This window comes from Sycon ciliatum, chromosome 10 (genome assembly GCF_964019385.1).
Source record: "Sycon ciliatum chromosome 10, ocSycCili1.1, whole genome shotgun sequence".
Taxonomy (NCBI): domain Eukaryota; kingdom Metazoa; phylum Porifera; class Calcarea; order Leucosolenida; family Sycettidae; genus Sycon; species Sycon ciliatum.
In genome coordinates, this window is record NC_088652.1 from 25,029,883 (window position 1) to 25,044,821 (window position 14,939).

Genomic DNA, 14,939 nt, shown 5'->3' on the forward strand with positions numbered 1-14,939 from the left:
GGACGCCCAGGGTAAAATCCACATGTAATTGGTAGCTCGATATGGAGATTGTAGAAATTTATCTAAACACCTGTGGCAGTTGAAGTGGGCAGGCAAGCTGCATCCAGTTGCAAAGTCGACCGCCCAGTCTGCAAAGTCAAAGGCATACAAAGAAGCTACTCATTGCCAGTGCAGATAAGGTCAGTTGCCTCAATAACGATCCCAGTACTAATGGAGCACAAGAGAACAAAACTTTATACTTCTTTTTTAGTGGACTGGGATGGAGAGCCAAGGATTTATTTATACAAAATAAAACGGACCTAGGAGCTACAAGTTACTATATAATGTCCACTAACACCACCAGGCACTAAACAATCGGCTCATGCGATAACATTGCAAGACACTGACCGACGGTACTGATGTTCTACAACTAACTGGCTAACAACTCTAGCACAACTTGGTTGCGCACTCCCACAGTCTTTCAACTCGTAAGGTTCTAAATTATAGAAATAATGTTTTTCATGATGTCTTGTTCGCAGAGCTTCTCCTTCTATAGACCTTCGCACCTTTTGAGCCACAGAAGTTGTCTGGAATGTTTCTTTGCGTCCTTGGATCGTGGTTTGACCGTATTGTCCAATGGTCTTGTCAGTATCGTCATCGATATGCATGAACATCCGCCAACGTCCTTCACAGCTGAGACTTTCAGCTCGTGCTTATCTTGGTTGCGCTCACCTTCCTCTCCTTATGGTATTTCATGTAACCTTTTGGCCAAAAGTTCCAAAAGTTACATGTTATCCCTAGTTTGTGTCCAACACTAACAGCTATAAGCAAAATGTTGTTTTTCGTTACTTGTCACGCCAATGATGTCATGTTTTGTGACTGCCGGTATTTAGTATCATAATTTATTAACACAATTTGAAGGATTAGTCAGGGTTGTGACTGCCTGGAATAGGAACAAAATGCCAACCCGATGATCACTCGAACTCGAACTTGTACCTGGGAGGTTGCTTGTTATGAGTTTTCCTCTAACAATCTGAGCTTTGAGAAAAGGCTGAACCTAGAATTTGCTGACAAGTGTTTCCCTCCAAAGGCAGTCAGTATGTGTGGCACGCATTGTGCGCCCTTGTTCATCATCTTATCACAACCTTCATACCTGGTTCCCTGTGATATAATTATTTTTACTTGTTTTCGACTTGAGTGTGCTGACCTTCCCCTTTCTTACGTCATGTCGTAACGTATGACCTTTCAAGGTGGAGAGAAGTTGGTTTGCTCATTCTAGACGAGATGCCGCTAGGTATCAGCTTCAAAACTGTGTCGGCGCGTTTCTTGGTGAATGTGATCGACGCTATCTGCCCTACGTTCTTTTTTGTGAACAAATTGTGATGACTTTGATATTTGTATCCCACAGTCCTTTGGTTGCAACCGTTTCCCAAGAGCTGAAGGTCAAAACAAACAAAAGTACACCTGGGCTGGTCTCTACATAGAACACACAGCTGAGCAACTTGTACGTGTAGTTGCCTCCTCTTGGGATTAAAATGTGCGACATCACTTTCTCAAGGCACAAACAGTAAGCATATCAATTACATTAATTTTACTCTTTTTTTAAAGACAGGCGTAACATGTGACATTGCCCAACTATTGCAGTGGCACTATCTAGAATCCAGCATACTGTATTTGCCGGAGTATTGCCCTTTTTAGATGCGGCATTTCAGGCCCCGAATCGTAAGTGCGCACCATGCTCCGAATATGACAATGCATGCACGTCGAAAAGTAGTGCGCATTATAAACCGGATATACCTTGAATTGACAGAACGCTGGCCAAAAAGGGGCGCGCATCATGCTCAGGCGCGCATTATATAAAAGTATTCACTGCAATACTTACCGCTTTTTGCCATATTATGTAAAATGCTGTAATCATTGCAGTAAATTTCATAGCGCGACACTACAATTTCGTATTGATGGAATGTAGTCGATTACTCCTACATGACAATGACAAAGGACAAAGTTCGTTTCCGCTGTTTGTCATTGTCTGTTCTTCAAAGTTCTGTTGCTGGAGGTCGTGGCCGAGGCAGGCCCAGAATGTCATGGCTTGATAATATTATTTCATGGGCTGCACATGACGTGCACTCCCTGCTCGCTGCTGCACGCGATCGATTTTTATGTCGCTAGCTTGTTCATACTTGCTCTGTGACGCCCCGACGGCCTTAGGGTTATGGGTTTGTGATCATGATGATGATGTTGACTTCTACATGAACGTGAAACACACCCTTCCTGACCAACTTGCCCTGGACTAGCGACTTCTAACTCTAACTCACGACTTCCCTCTAGAGCACATTAGGAGTCCATCGCAAATTCCTTATAGTGATGCAATGCAATACAGAATAAATTCACCGACCACTGTACCTGGGTGCTAGCGCTCAGTAACTTTCGGAGGTCAGCCACTTCAGTTTGCATACTTTTAAGTTCGATGATTGAGGCTGGACGGACTGTAATTGACAAATCAAAGAAAGAGATTTTGTGGATATGTGAAATGTTGTAACGTGATGAGTTGTACTTGTACCCAACGTGCATACCTGCATATTATTATTCAGAAAAGTGCCGATTCAGCAAACTGCTTGGCACGGGTAATAGAGAGGTTCTGCACAACGAAAATTCGAACGAAGTTTCGAGACAGGCCTTGCGAAAATGTGTACGAATTTTCGCACGAACTTTGTGTTCTGCACATTTTCGTAGTTTGCACGCGCCAAATGCACGTACGACATGACCCAATCTCACGAAATTTCCTGCGAAAGTTCATTTCGCGTTCCCTGCAAGTTTCGCGTCCAAAGTTGCGAAAGTTCATGCGAAGTTTCTCACTTCGTGACGTAGAGCGAAAGTTCGTACACATTTTCGTTTTGCAGAACCTCTCTAATGTTTGCCAGTACATGATGACATTTTTAATTTCTCTAACTTGTTATTGTGTGAGTTGCGATTTCTTATACGTACCCATTAAAAGTTACAAGTGACAATAATAATTATTGTCACTTGTCAAAATAAAAGCTTCTGTGAAGTCTGCGCATATTGGGGATTATTCATTGGTTTGAGGTAAAGATTCAAACTGGAAAAGTCTCAAGAAACAATTGACTGTGACCACCTGGTACCGAGCTAGGGACATTAGCTTGAGGCATATAACGAGAACGGTAATCACAAGTATCGAGGATGAACAACCTAAGACGCTTGGGAAGCTGTTTTCCTTCTGCTTTTCTATAGCACCCTCATTAGAGCGCAATTGCAGGATGGAAGTTTTGAAATAGAGCAATTTAGTTCGTACAAGTACAACTCCTCCAGAGCTAAATAAAAATCAACTAGCGACTTCAAACAAGATATTAACTCTGTTAATCTCCATATGCTCACTATGCTCACATTGGCTCAACTAAGCTTCAGGCAGAAGTCCCCGGTGAAATCAGTGTGGCACTTGCATACATATGACTTTTTAGTGGGCGACAGCTGACACACTCCACCGTTCGCGCATGGAGAGTATGTCTTGCAGGCCTTCGATGATTTCCCTGAATCCATTCACACACATGTACATGCGCATGCACGTCGCAGGTTATAATCAACAAAAGGGCTCAAATAAATTAACACCAGAAAAACATGTGCACCGCCCCCCCCCCCCACACAAACAATATAAACACACACACGCACACACACACACACACACCCACACATACATACTTCAAAGTAAACATACCCATCAACACACATAAACACACGCACACGCACACATAAACACAAGCACACAAAAACCTACATGAACACACACAAATTAACAAACAGATACACACACACACATAAACACATAATACACACATATATACACATAAACACAAAGGTTGCGCTGATGAGTTCAAAAAGAACGAAACAGCATGCTGTCCGCAGATTGAGTATTTCGCTCCTGCTCTTGTAGCAGTTGAGCACTCTTGCGTGGGGTAGTGCCTTTGCTGTTTGCGTTATGCAGAGCTCACTGACTTGTCAGTTTGAGCACTCTGGCAAGGTACGTTCGGGCCTGATTGGAAATTTTTATTTCCATTGCTATCAGGTTCGACCCCATTTCCTCTGTGCTGCGCTGATGAGTTCAAAAAGAACGAAACAGCATGCTGTCCGCAGATTGAGTATTTCGCTCCTGCTCTTGTAGCAGTTGAGCACTCTTGCGTGGGGTAGTGCCTTTGCTGTTTGCGTTATGCAGAGCTCACTGACTTGTCAGTTTGAGCACTCTGGCAAGGTACGTTCGGGCCTGATTGGAAATTTTTATTTCCATTGCTATCAGGTTCGACCCCATTTCCTCTGTGCTGCGCTGATGAGTTCAAAAAGAACGAAACAGCATGCTGTCCGCAGATTGAGTATTTCGCTCCTGCTCTTGTAGCAGTTGAGCACTCTTGCGTGGGGTAGTGCCTTTGCTGTTTGCGTTATGCAGAGCTCACTGACTTGTCAGTTTGAGCACTCTGGCAAGGTACGTTCGGGCCTGATTGGAAATTTTTATTTCCATTGCTATCAGGTTCGACCCCATTTCCTCTGTGCTGCGCTGATGAGTTCAAAAAGAACGAAACAGCATGCTGTCCGCAGATTGAGTAAACACAAAGGTCAAAAAGAATGGTTTCACCAATTATAGAAACATACGTTGTAACGCTGCGTTTCATGCACGTAGCTAAATGCTAAGGCAATCATCAGACAACTAATGCTTTTGTCGCGGGATAGCTTGTTCTTATTGTGGGGGATACGCATGGGCATGTAGAGGAGGTGTGAGCTATCAATGCAGGGCATGCATGGGAAGAGCGAGTGATAATAATTACATCACTGGATGGGCATGCGCAGTAGGCGCGAGCTATGCATGAAGCGTGCAGAGGCGGAGAAACCACCAGGCAGGACAAGGGTAAGCCATGGGGGCACTGGGCAGGGGGTGTGATGTGTGGCGGTGGAAGCACACTGTGGTGTCCACATTCAACAGCCGCGGGTATTCAGAGGATGTGGCGGTGACAGTGGTAGCACGCGGTGGCTATGTCACGGCAGAGTAGGTGGAGAGGTAGAACTTGTTTTGGTGTCTGCACTTTGATACCAACTCCGACCTCTTGTTGAGCAGAGTGTGAGGCGTCTTGAAGGTGATGATGCGCAACTTTTCTGCTAAACACAAGCAGCACCTTTTGGATATGTTGCTGTAGGACTTGGCCCGATCTATGACTGCCCATTTGATGCTGTATCCCTCACCTTGGTCAGCCAGCGCCCATGTGTGCTTGGATAGCTCGGTCTTGGTACGGTACTTTTCATGCCGCATGCTGGTTAGATGGTTGCCATGGCGCACCTTGAAGGGCGTCTCGCACAGGCCGATGTATTGCCTTTCCTCGCCGGTGCTTGGGGTTGTGACGGAGGCCCGGTACACCACTTCCCCCTCCAAGCATCCGCCGCCCAAAGGGCATGATGGCTTGGCTCGGCAGTTGCACCCTGCCGCAGATCTCTCTTCACCAGGCGTTAGTACCTTTTGGTTATGTCCCTTCATCAGGTAGGACATGTTGGGCATGCAGGAGTAGCTCAGCTTCAATGTGTTTCTGTTGAAGATCTTGTGTAGTGGCGACGCGGCAGGGAAATGTTTGCTGACTAGTTTGAATAACCTCTGGCCGTCACCACAGTGTGCTTACACCGCCACACATCACACCCCCTGCCCAGTGCCCCCATGGCTTACCCTTGTCCTGCCTGGTGGTTTCTCCACCTCTGCACGCTTCATGCATAGCTCGCGCCTACTGCGCATGCCCATCCAGTGATGTAATTATTATCACTCGCTCTTCCCATGCATGCCCTGCATTGATAGCTCACACCTCCTCTACATGCCCATGCGTATCCCCCACAATAAGAACAAGCTATCCCGCGACAAAAGCATTAGTTGTCTGATGATTGCCTTAGCATTTAGCTACGTGCATGAAACGCAGCGTTACAACGTATGTTTCTATAATTGGTGAAACCATTCTTTTTGACCTTTGTGGTTACGCTCCGCCCCTGTGGTGTTGAGCACTGTTGAAACCTGGGTATACCCACTTATGTACACATAAACACATATACACGCACACGCACACAAACAAACAAACACTCGCATACAAACACACACATACCCACACATAAACACATTCACACACACACAAAAACGTACGCACACACATTCACGCGAAAATACACACGCAACACGCAAACTTACAAGTACCAACACACACACACACACAGACGCACGCACCACACAAGAACCAAAGACTCGCAACATCAACAACTATCAAAACGATGTGGACAGATCAACGATTCCTGTTGCTAATACCGGTGTATATTGGTAGGGGACGGGACGGGTTTTGCAAAGGGAAAGCAAATTCGGATGTAGAACGAGACTTACGGATGCAACCTTGAACAGCGTTCGCTTCAGCAAGAGAGCCTCTCAGTACGTATCCGAGGACGGCCAGATTCATGCTGGACATGATACGCTCCGGTACTGGTACCTGTAAGGCGTTCTTCTCGAATTTCTGAGCTTTTGAGTGCGTGATGCCGGCTTTCACCATACGTCTCACCATACAACTTTCACCCTTGCCTGCAATAAACACATACAAGTACGAGCGTCGAACTGTAACCCGAAATCTATACGCAGTCGCTTCCTCCCACGCTGATTCTTTCCTCGATTAATTTCCAAACAAATTTCTTTTTTGTCTTACCTTGTACAAGGTGAGCACGGGCCATGGTGACTGCTAAACACACTAGCACGATCGTGTTGATAGCCTGCATGACGGCAAAATGATATTGCAGAGCGTAAACCGATCAGATCTGAAGCAGGGCAAGTTGGGGACCTTCGCTTGCACGATGGGACTCGGACTGTACTCCTTCTTCGCAGAATGTCGCTGATTGGGCCTGAACTGTTCAGTTTTCGATTGATTCTCCAGTTTTATAGTGTGATCGTAGACAGCGGCCATGCATCAGTTTCATTGGTAATAGTCATGTTGTAGGAAAATGAGGTACTTCACGTCTATAGTGGATCTCGTGATGTGAGTATTCGTGATCACATTAAGATGACAGAGGCTGCGTTTCAATGATGATGATGGAAGGAAAATGGTGTCCAGTGCGCTGGGAAGGAGTGGGTAAACCCCAGCTCTCTAGCTATATGTCTCACCACTTGTATTCAGTGTTACATGGACAACTGTGTGTCTGTGACTGTGGGTCTTCTTAGAAATAAGAAAACAATGCCGCTATAGTTCACCTCATGCAATGCGAGAAATTGTGCTGTGTTCTGGTCGCTACATCCTGGTCTTGTGAATTTCTTAGTTCATTCAAACGAAACGTCCCCGTTTCTCACGAACTGCCGTTATGCATAGAAAAGTACATTTACCTAGTATACTCATAATAACTAAAGTGTGGCACAACTCCAGTCCACGGTTTCCTGGTTGCTTGCTCACAATGCAGCCAGGACTCGTGCATCTGTCAACGACAGCTCCAATGAACTGACAATTTGTGACAGGTCCGTCTGTCAGCTATGGGAGTTTGACAGCTGAACCCAGACACCACACGAATCTCTAGTGAAAAGCGGAAAATATTTCTCCAATGACAAATTCGCACGTGCATTATTATAATTATACTATACGACGCAGCCACTATCTAGGCCATGGAGAGTGTAGGACAGTGATAGGGAAACCAAAGTATGAAAACAGTAGAATAATGAGTACAGGGTGAGAGAAAAGGCAGTAACCGCGACGGGTTTTATCCTGGTAGGGCGATATAGTATGCAGAGAATATTGGGAGAGGCAACATATTTTACTAGTGTAAGAAGGAAGCTCTTTTTTCTTCTCATTTCGTACAGGTTGCCAACAGCAATACAGAGCTGGCCCGCACACTCCATGGACATGCAAGGGGAATGTCGCAGCTACCTAGAAATCAGAACTGAGGACACATTTCTTGAACTTCTAGGATAGACGTGGTGTGCCACTGTGAATGGCCATCCGCAATGGGACGCGTAGACAATTGGCCAACGTGAACCGTAATGTTGTGGTGTCCAGCTGATAGAGATGCGCCGTTTTTAGCAATGGATTCGCAGATTCCTGTCAGGACGGCGGGAACGTGAGTGTTGTCGTTCGTATCCTGCCGCATGCCAATATCAATAGGCGTTGGCTGACGGCACTCCTTCCCATCGATCTTGAAGAACCAGCGCAAGTACTTTCTGGCACCTCGTGTACGGATGTTACTAGAGTAGGACAGCTTCAAAACGGTGTCGGTGCGTTTCTTGATGAACGTGATCGACGCCAATTGGCCACGGTCCTTGTGATCAAACAAATTGTGACGGCTTTGATATTTGTATCCCAAGGTTCTCAGGTTGCAGCCACTTCCCAAGAGCTACATTATCAAACAATATCAAACACATACACAAGTGAACTCAGATGGGGCGCCAAGTTAGAAGGCTGTTGGAGAGCGCATCCAAGATGTGCTAGAGCTGTAAGCCAGTTAGTTGTAGATCGTCAGTACCGTCGAGGTCAGTGTCGTGCAATGTTATCACATGAGCTGATTGTTTAGTAACCGGTGGTGTTAGTGGACAGTATAGCGTAACTTGTAGTTCCTTGGTTTTTCTCTTTTGTATCCATACACAACTAACTGTAAATAAGCATCAAGGTGAAAACACTTTTAGAATTGGGATCAACAGAACGAGCTGACCCGACATTTCACAATGGCTTCCCTGTTCTTCACCGCCTGCGAATCCACTCGTGTTTTGAAAACAATAATTATAGCCTTTGTGAAATGTCGGTCAAGCTCGTTCTGCTGATCGCAATTCTAAAACAAGTAACTGATCAAGTTTCCACATGTTTGCCTCCAATCGGGATTAGCCAATGTGACAGCACAGGTAAGTACAGGCATGCAGTTCAACCACATGTACCCATTTGAAATTTTTTATGTCATAGAACTAAAAATCAGCCACACCTAGAAACCAACACAATTCTACTAGTGATTTTTTATCCGAACAACTGGCATTTTCGAAGCGATTTCTTCATCTTCTCAATCCTTGGTTTCCATTGCGGTAGCATAAATGCTTCGTATAATATCTAGTATACGAAACGCAATGCCAAATTTCGATTTCCTAGCTCAAAACTTTGATAACCGCTATTTCAGAAATGATTATCAAAGAACGAAAATATCCGTGTCCGTTCTGGAGGAATTGCACCACTCACTACCACCGAATAAACCATAACTAGAAATATGAGTAAATAAGACTCAGCTAACTTACCGCCGTCTTGTTTGCTTGCTTGTCCAGGCTTTTCTCCAATGATTTGATCTTTCTCTGCATTTCCGCGACATCGTGGACGATTGATGCATCAACTAATGCAGTGCATAAAATGAATAACGAACGAAGAGTAAGGAAAGTCGCTTTATCAACCTCATGCACGCTAATATTCTCACAAGTGAAGTGAAGTGGGAAGTATTCCACAGTTTGGCACCAAGCAGGCTGGTGAGATATTGTACTGGCAGCGCGGCAACATCTTTACAGAGCCGAAGCAATGTAACTGGGGTAGTGTAGGTATGAGCACACAAATAATAGTACTTCGAAGTATTATGGAAAAGAAAAGGGACCAAGGAGGTACAAGTTACGCTATAATGTCCACTAATACCACCACCACCATCTAAACAATCAGTGTCGTGCAATGTTATCGCATGAGCTCATTGGTTAGTAGCTGCTGGTGGTGTTAGTGGACATTGTACCGTAACTTGTAGTTCCTTGATCCTTTTTCCTTTCTAATAATATGCCCTTGGCTCTCCATCCGAACAGTTTTATGAAATGTGTCTTCTTACAAATCACTTGTGTACTCGTACTTGAAGTTCGTTTCAACTCCTCACCTTCCCTAAAACACAATTTGCCTACGACTATAGGTTATACTATACTCTAGAGTGTGAGGTGTCTGGACTAAGTTGATGCAACCAATATGGCTGTGGACCAATATGACTGTGGATCAACCCCGCGGAATAATGACAGTACTTGACAATCTATGTCAAGACGCACACTAAAGAATTCGGAAACTATACCAAAGAAGAGGAGATAAACTTCGAAATGCCAAGATGGTTATCGGCAGTCATAATTATTCAATTTGAAAGATTTCGTCAATCACAGTTCTGACATTCAAGTGCTATGACGTTGTACAGGTACTGTACCGACTACGCATACAGGGCTATGTGTATGATTGGAGATAAAACAAAGAGCACGTACAGACTTACCATCCTGACAATATTGACCGCTGTAACTCGTCGGACACCGGCATACATATGCGTTGACATCCAGTCCGGTGGTGAAAAGGCACTGTCCACTATTGAAACAAGGCCCTGGATATGAACTGCAAGCTGTTGAACGGCCCGCTGTAGAAGAGTTCACGAAGCAGATTATATCCATGTACACTTTACACAGCCTGAGTGCAGACAGCAACCGTTGGAAATCTATAGAAAGGTGGCCCAAATTCGGTTTACCCTTATTGGGGTCCTGCATAATTGGTATTGCTTTATGAAGCCTTCGAATCACCTGATGAAAAGGTGACTGAATCCTCACAGTTATTGCGATGCGGTTATGGATGTAGCTGAAAAACAGACAGCTAGAGGGATTCTTTCCCACCCTTTCCACTCCACATACAATGTATAGGCAAAAACGCGCGATTCAACTTGGAGTTGCATAAAGGACCAACCGGCATTATCGATAATTTTCACGAAACGAAAAAGTTTAGATTGGACTCTCCCCCACCCTGAACGAAATATAGATTGACTTGAAAAATTGAAAGCATTGATGTCTCACATAAAAAAATTTTCGAAACGAAACTCTACTTAAACCACGGACCCGTAAAAGAAACTTTTTCTTATTGTGTAAAACATCGGAAATTATGGAGGGCCCTAAGTCCGTTAAATCCGTAACGCTTTTGACTTCTTCATTTTGACCTCTGTTTATAAAGATAGTGGGTACCTATTATATTATCAACCATAGGGATTAGAGATTCTACCGGTGGCAAAGGTAGAAACTGGTCAGTGTGCTAGAATGCCAATGCCAAATGTTATTCGGAAATCATTCTCGTCCACCGCCAGGCCTGGGGGAATCAATTTCAGATGTTGAATCAGAGAGTAATGTTAGGCCAAAGCCACTGAAGTTACTGAACCATGAAAAAAAGGTTAATCCGACAGACCAACAGGCATATTTGAAAAGCAGTCTCACCAATGCAGTCCTGTATGGCCACAACATGATCAGTTGGACAATTCAGCAGCCATGCTAGCGTCGCCGCCCGCCATGTTTCAATCTGAGCCAGGCTCAATGGAATATCGAGCGCAACTCCTTCGTAGGCCAGGGCGTCGCTGAGGTCGATGCCCGCATGAAGCATCAATTGCACGAAGCAGCTATTCGGGGGAGTGCCAGATCCACCTGGAATGAAAAAAAAATCATTTTGCTCATTTCCGAGCTCATTGATAGCACACGGCCAGGACTCTACAGTCTCTCATATATTGGTGCTGGCCGCTTTAATTCATGCACTACCCGATGTCATACGGTCTAGCATACCTTGCCTGCTTTTCGCGTTAGCTGCCTAAGATTTCTCCATGGGTACCCTGTAAAGAAGACCATAGGCCTGTTTGGTATACCCAAGTAACATAATACAAAACGCAGTGAGTCAGTTCAATTATTTTTTTTATTCTGAAGTGACGTATGCAGCCACGAGGCTGTACATGTACTTGGAAAGTTCGAGTTGAGGTGCCCTAGTAACTTTGGCAAGAGTTGTCGAAACTGTTGAAAGAAAATGGCTGCCTACTGATAAACAAGCAGGCATTCACTGTCCACAGCTCCCGAATAAAGCCGTCTGTTGTACATACCTTGCACTTCCTCTGAGTCACTGGCGGCGAGGATGGTAGTAGCAAAGGCGATTGCAAACCCGATCACGATGATCTTGGAGCAAGGAGACGCCATTGTTCTCCAAGAAGTTGCCAAGCCTCGTGTCGAGAATCCGGCTAGAAGGAGATCTTGTCTGCTGGGTACTATAATGGTGAACGGCGGCAGAAACACAAATGACTCTGATTGAAACTTATGAGAGCTCCTCCTTTTATATCATGTCTCCTCCCGGGGGAACTAATTGCAAGCGATTGGTAATCGCCTTTTGATTCCAAATTCTCAACGTTAGTGTTCCGACTACCGGTAGTCCTTATGCGATGTTTCAAGCTCATTTTCAGGCTACTACGGGTAAATCATTCATGCCTAATATCCTCACTTCCACGCGTCTATGAATAATTCTATTTTTATCAGTTCAACATTTCCTGGCTCGTCAAACGACTGCGAATGGAAAATGAATGTGAAATGACGGGGGGGGGGGGTTATAGTCAACCCCTGATGATATGGCTCCCTCGAGATCGCAACCTTTACCAGAGTCCGAGAGTCCTATCACTTACAACATGTACGTTGGTGAGGTCAACGTCAGAGGCCATTCAGAGGGAACCCGTACCAGTTACAGCGCAGTTGGAAATTAGGACGGAGAAGGTGATGGAGAAGGTGATGAGAGTCCTTTCACCAAGTTGTCAGAGTTCAGCCACTTGACGGCTAACTGACAGGTTACAGACTTCTAAATGGTCCCCAGCAACCTACGGATCCTACTGTCAAGGAATCTCTAGCCGCTGAGCACATCTCTACTTGATGTATATGAATCGGCCCGCAGTGGACGATCCCTGCAAGCATGTACATGTACATAATCATTTACCGTTAATGTTCACGACACTGACGTCAACTTCCTAAATAACATTTCGCTGACTGCACTAATCTGTCACCTAGTGCGTGTCCATGGTTGTTATTTAATAATCATAGTATTGCAGACTTGACGGTTACTAATCTGCTGGAACGACTCTGAAACGGCAAGGAAGCAGAACGTTTCAGATATTTGCTATGGACCTTGGTACTCGCTGCATTCATCGGTTGCGACAATGCGTGTTTTCATTCATTCCAGAACGAGCATGGGCTATTTCTTTCTTACTCAATAGTGGCCACTACCCAAATCACCCGGCAAAATATGAGCGGAATCGTAGAGTCAACCTTTTGAACGTCATGCATAAAAATAATGATGAAAGTCAGTAACAGGTCTTGCTACTATGCTGTGTATGGTGCTATGAGTGTAAGTGGATGATGAACGTTGTCACTGCTCGACCAATGCTACAATGCTTTGGTGCGCTATCTCTTTGCTCAACCCTTTTACCGCTACAAGGGTGTGCCGTTCAGCCACTGGACAAAAACGCTAAAAGTAAGGCAACAAGCCCACTCAAAAACTTTTAATGGTTCTGGCAACTGGGCCTTTGAACGTTTGGGAAATGGAGGCCTAGACTACTACCAGCACATTGACTAACTTCACCTGTTCTGTCCGCAGTACCACAGGATCCATCCTTAGGCCTCTCCTTTTCCAAGTGTATATTAAAAATGATCTTCCCAGTTATGTGGAAGGTGTGTAATTATTTATCGACAATACTGCGCTGCTCTGGCTCAATGACAGTCCAGATAGGCTGCGTGACAGTCTTCCGCGCAGTGTCCACGAAGTCCATCAGGGGATAACTACCTAGAGACTAGGTGGAGACTATCACAAAGCTGGCACAAGGCTGTGAAGCATTCATTCACATCACTGTATATACCGACTAATCCCAACCCTGCAGGCACGATGAATCGGTATATAGTACAATTTTCTGGATAAGATAAACACACAGAATCACAAGGGCAATCGAGTCTTGTAAGTCGCTACTCTTTTAAAACTAGCGACTAACAAGCCTCGATTGCCCTTGTGAACATTTTTAAATACTTTTAATTTTTAATTTTGAAATGTTCCCCAAGAGCAAAATATGTCACCAAAATAGTTATAACATTGAAAGCCAATGTGGTAGACAGCAATCTGTAGACGGTTAAATTACTACTCCCTGCTGACAAACGCGTACCGAGAAAAGAGAAAGTTACTTGCAAATCACTGCAACTTCGCGTCCAAGTTTTTGAAGTTTCGGGCTTTGTTTCTGTACTTATTCCCAGACTCGAATTTTCTTTCGAACTCTCGCGTTGCTAAACGTCCTTATCAATTAACTCTATATCCCGATGTGCTAACTATGCAAACATTTGCTAAACTCAGCTCATACTCGCGCGTCTGGCAGAACTCCCCGGTGAAATCAGTGTGGCACTTGCATACATAATTATGACGTTTTAGTGAGCGACAGCTGACACACTCCATCATTCGCGCATGGAGAGTATGTCTTGCAGACCTTCGATGATTTCCCTGTATCCAGTCACACACGTGTACACACGCATGCACATCGCAGGATATACAACAAAAGGGGTAAATTAACACCTGAAAACATGTGCACAGTCACCCCCCCCCCCCTCCCCCCATCAACACGCACACACACACACACACACACACACACACACACACACACACACACATCTATAAACACACCCACATACACACACGCATAAACACACACACACACACACATAAAACACACACATACACACACACGTAAACACACCCACACATAAACACACACACATAAACACACATAACACACACACACAAACACACACACATACGCACACATCCACATAACACATAATAGAAAAGCTGACAGGATCGCTTTTCTAAATTAAACAGAAACGTATGCACACACATTCACGCGAAAGTACACACGCAACACGGAAACTAACAAGTACATACACCCACACACACTGACGTACGCACGCACTACACAAAAAACCCAAGACACACAACATCAACGAATACCAAAACGAGGCGGAAGGATCTACGATTTCCGTTGCTAATACCTGTGTATACTGGTAAGGTACGGGAAGGGTTGGACTTTGTTGGTATTGCAAAGAGAAAGCAAATTCGAATGTAGAAATGCTTCATTTCTTGTTGGATGAGAGCAACGAAGTAAACAAGAAATGC

General features: G+C 44.7%; 2 protein-coding genes across 2 annotated transcripts; both read right to left on the minus strand.

The window, feature by feature from the left end:
• Positions 1-1,308: 1,308 nt before the first annotated feature.
• LOC135825663 (uncharacterized) lies at positions 1,309-6,878 on the minus strand. Its single transcript, XM_065338282.1, has 5 exons — positions 6,699-6,878; positions 6,386-6,577; positions 3,382-3,524; positions 2,383-2,465; positions 1,309-1,415 (listed from the first exon to the last, which is right to left on the minus strand). Exons 1-3 carry the CDS (start codon positions 6,766-6,768, stop codon positions 3,388-3,390), a joined length of 399 nt encoding a protein of 132 aa, XP_065194354.1. The 5' UTR covers positions 6,769-6,878; the 3' UTR covers positions 1,309-1,415; positions 2,383-2,465; positions 3,382-3,387.
• A 671-nt stretch (positions 6,879-7,549) lies between these two features.
• LOC135825953 (uncharacterized) lies at positions 7,550-12,062 on the minus strand. Its single transcript, XM_065338595.1, has 5 exons — positions 11,854-12,062; positions 11,207-11,410; positions 10,231-10,368; positions 9,248-9,339; positions 7,550-8,364 (listed from the first exon to the last, which is right to left on the minus strand). The coding sequence occupies exons 1-5, from the start codon at positions 11,945-11,947 to the stop codon at positions 7,909-7,911; spliced, it is 984 nt and encodes a 327-aa protein (XP_065194667.1). The 5' UTR covers positions 11,948-12,062; the 3' UTR covers positions 7,550-7,908.
• Positions 12,063-14,939: the final 2,877 nt, after the last annotated feature.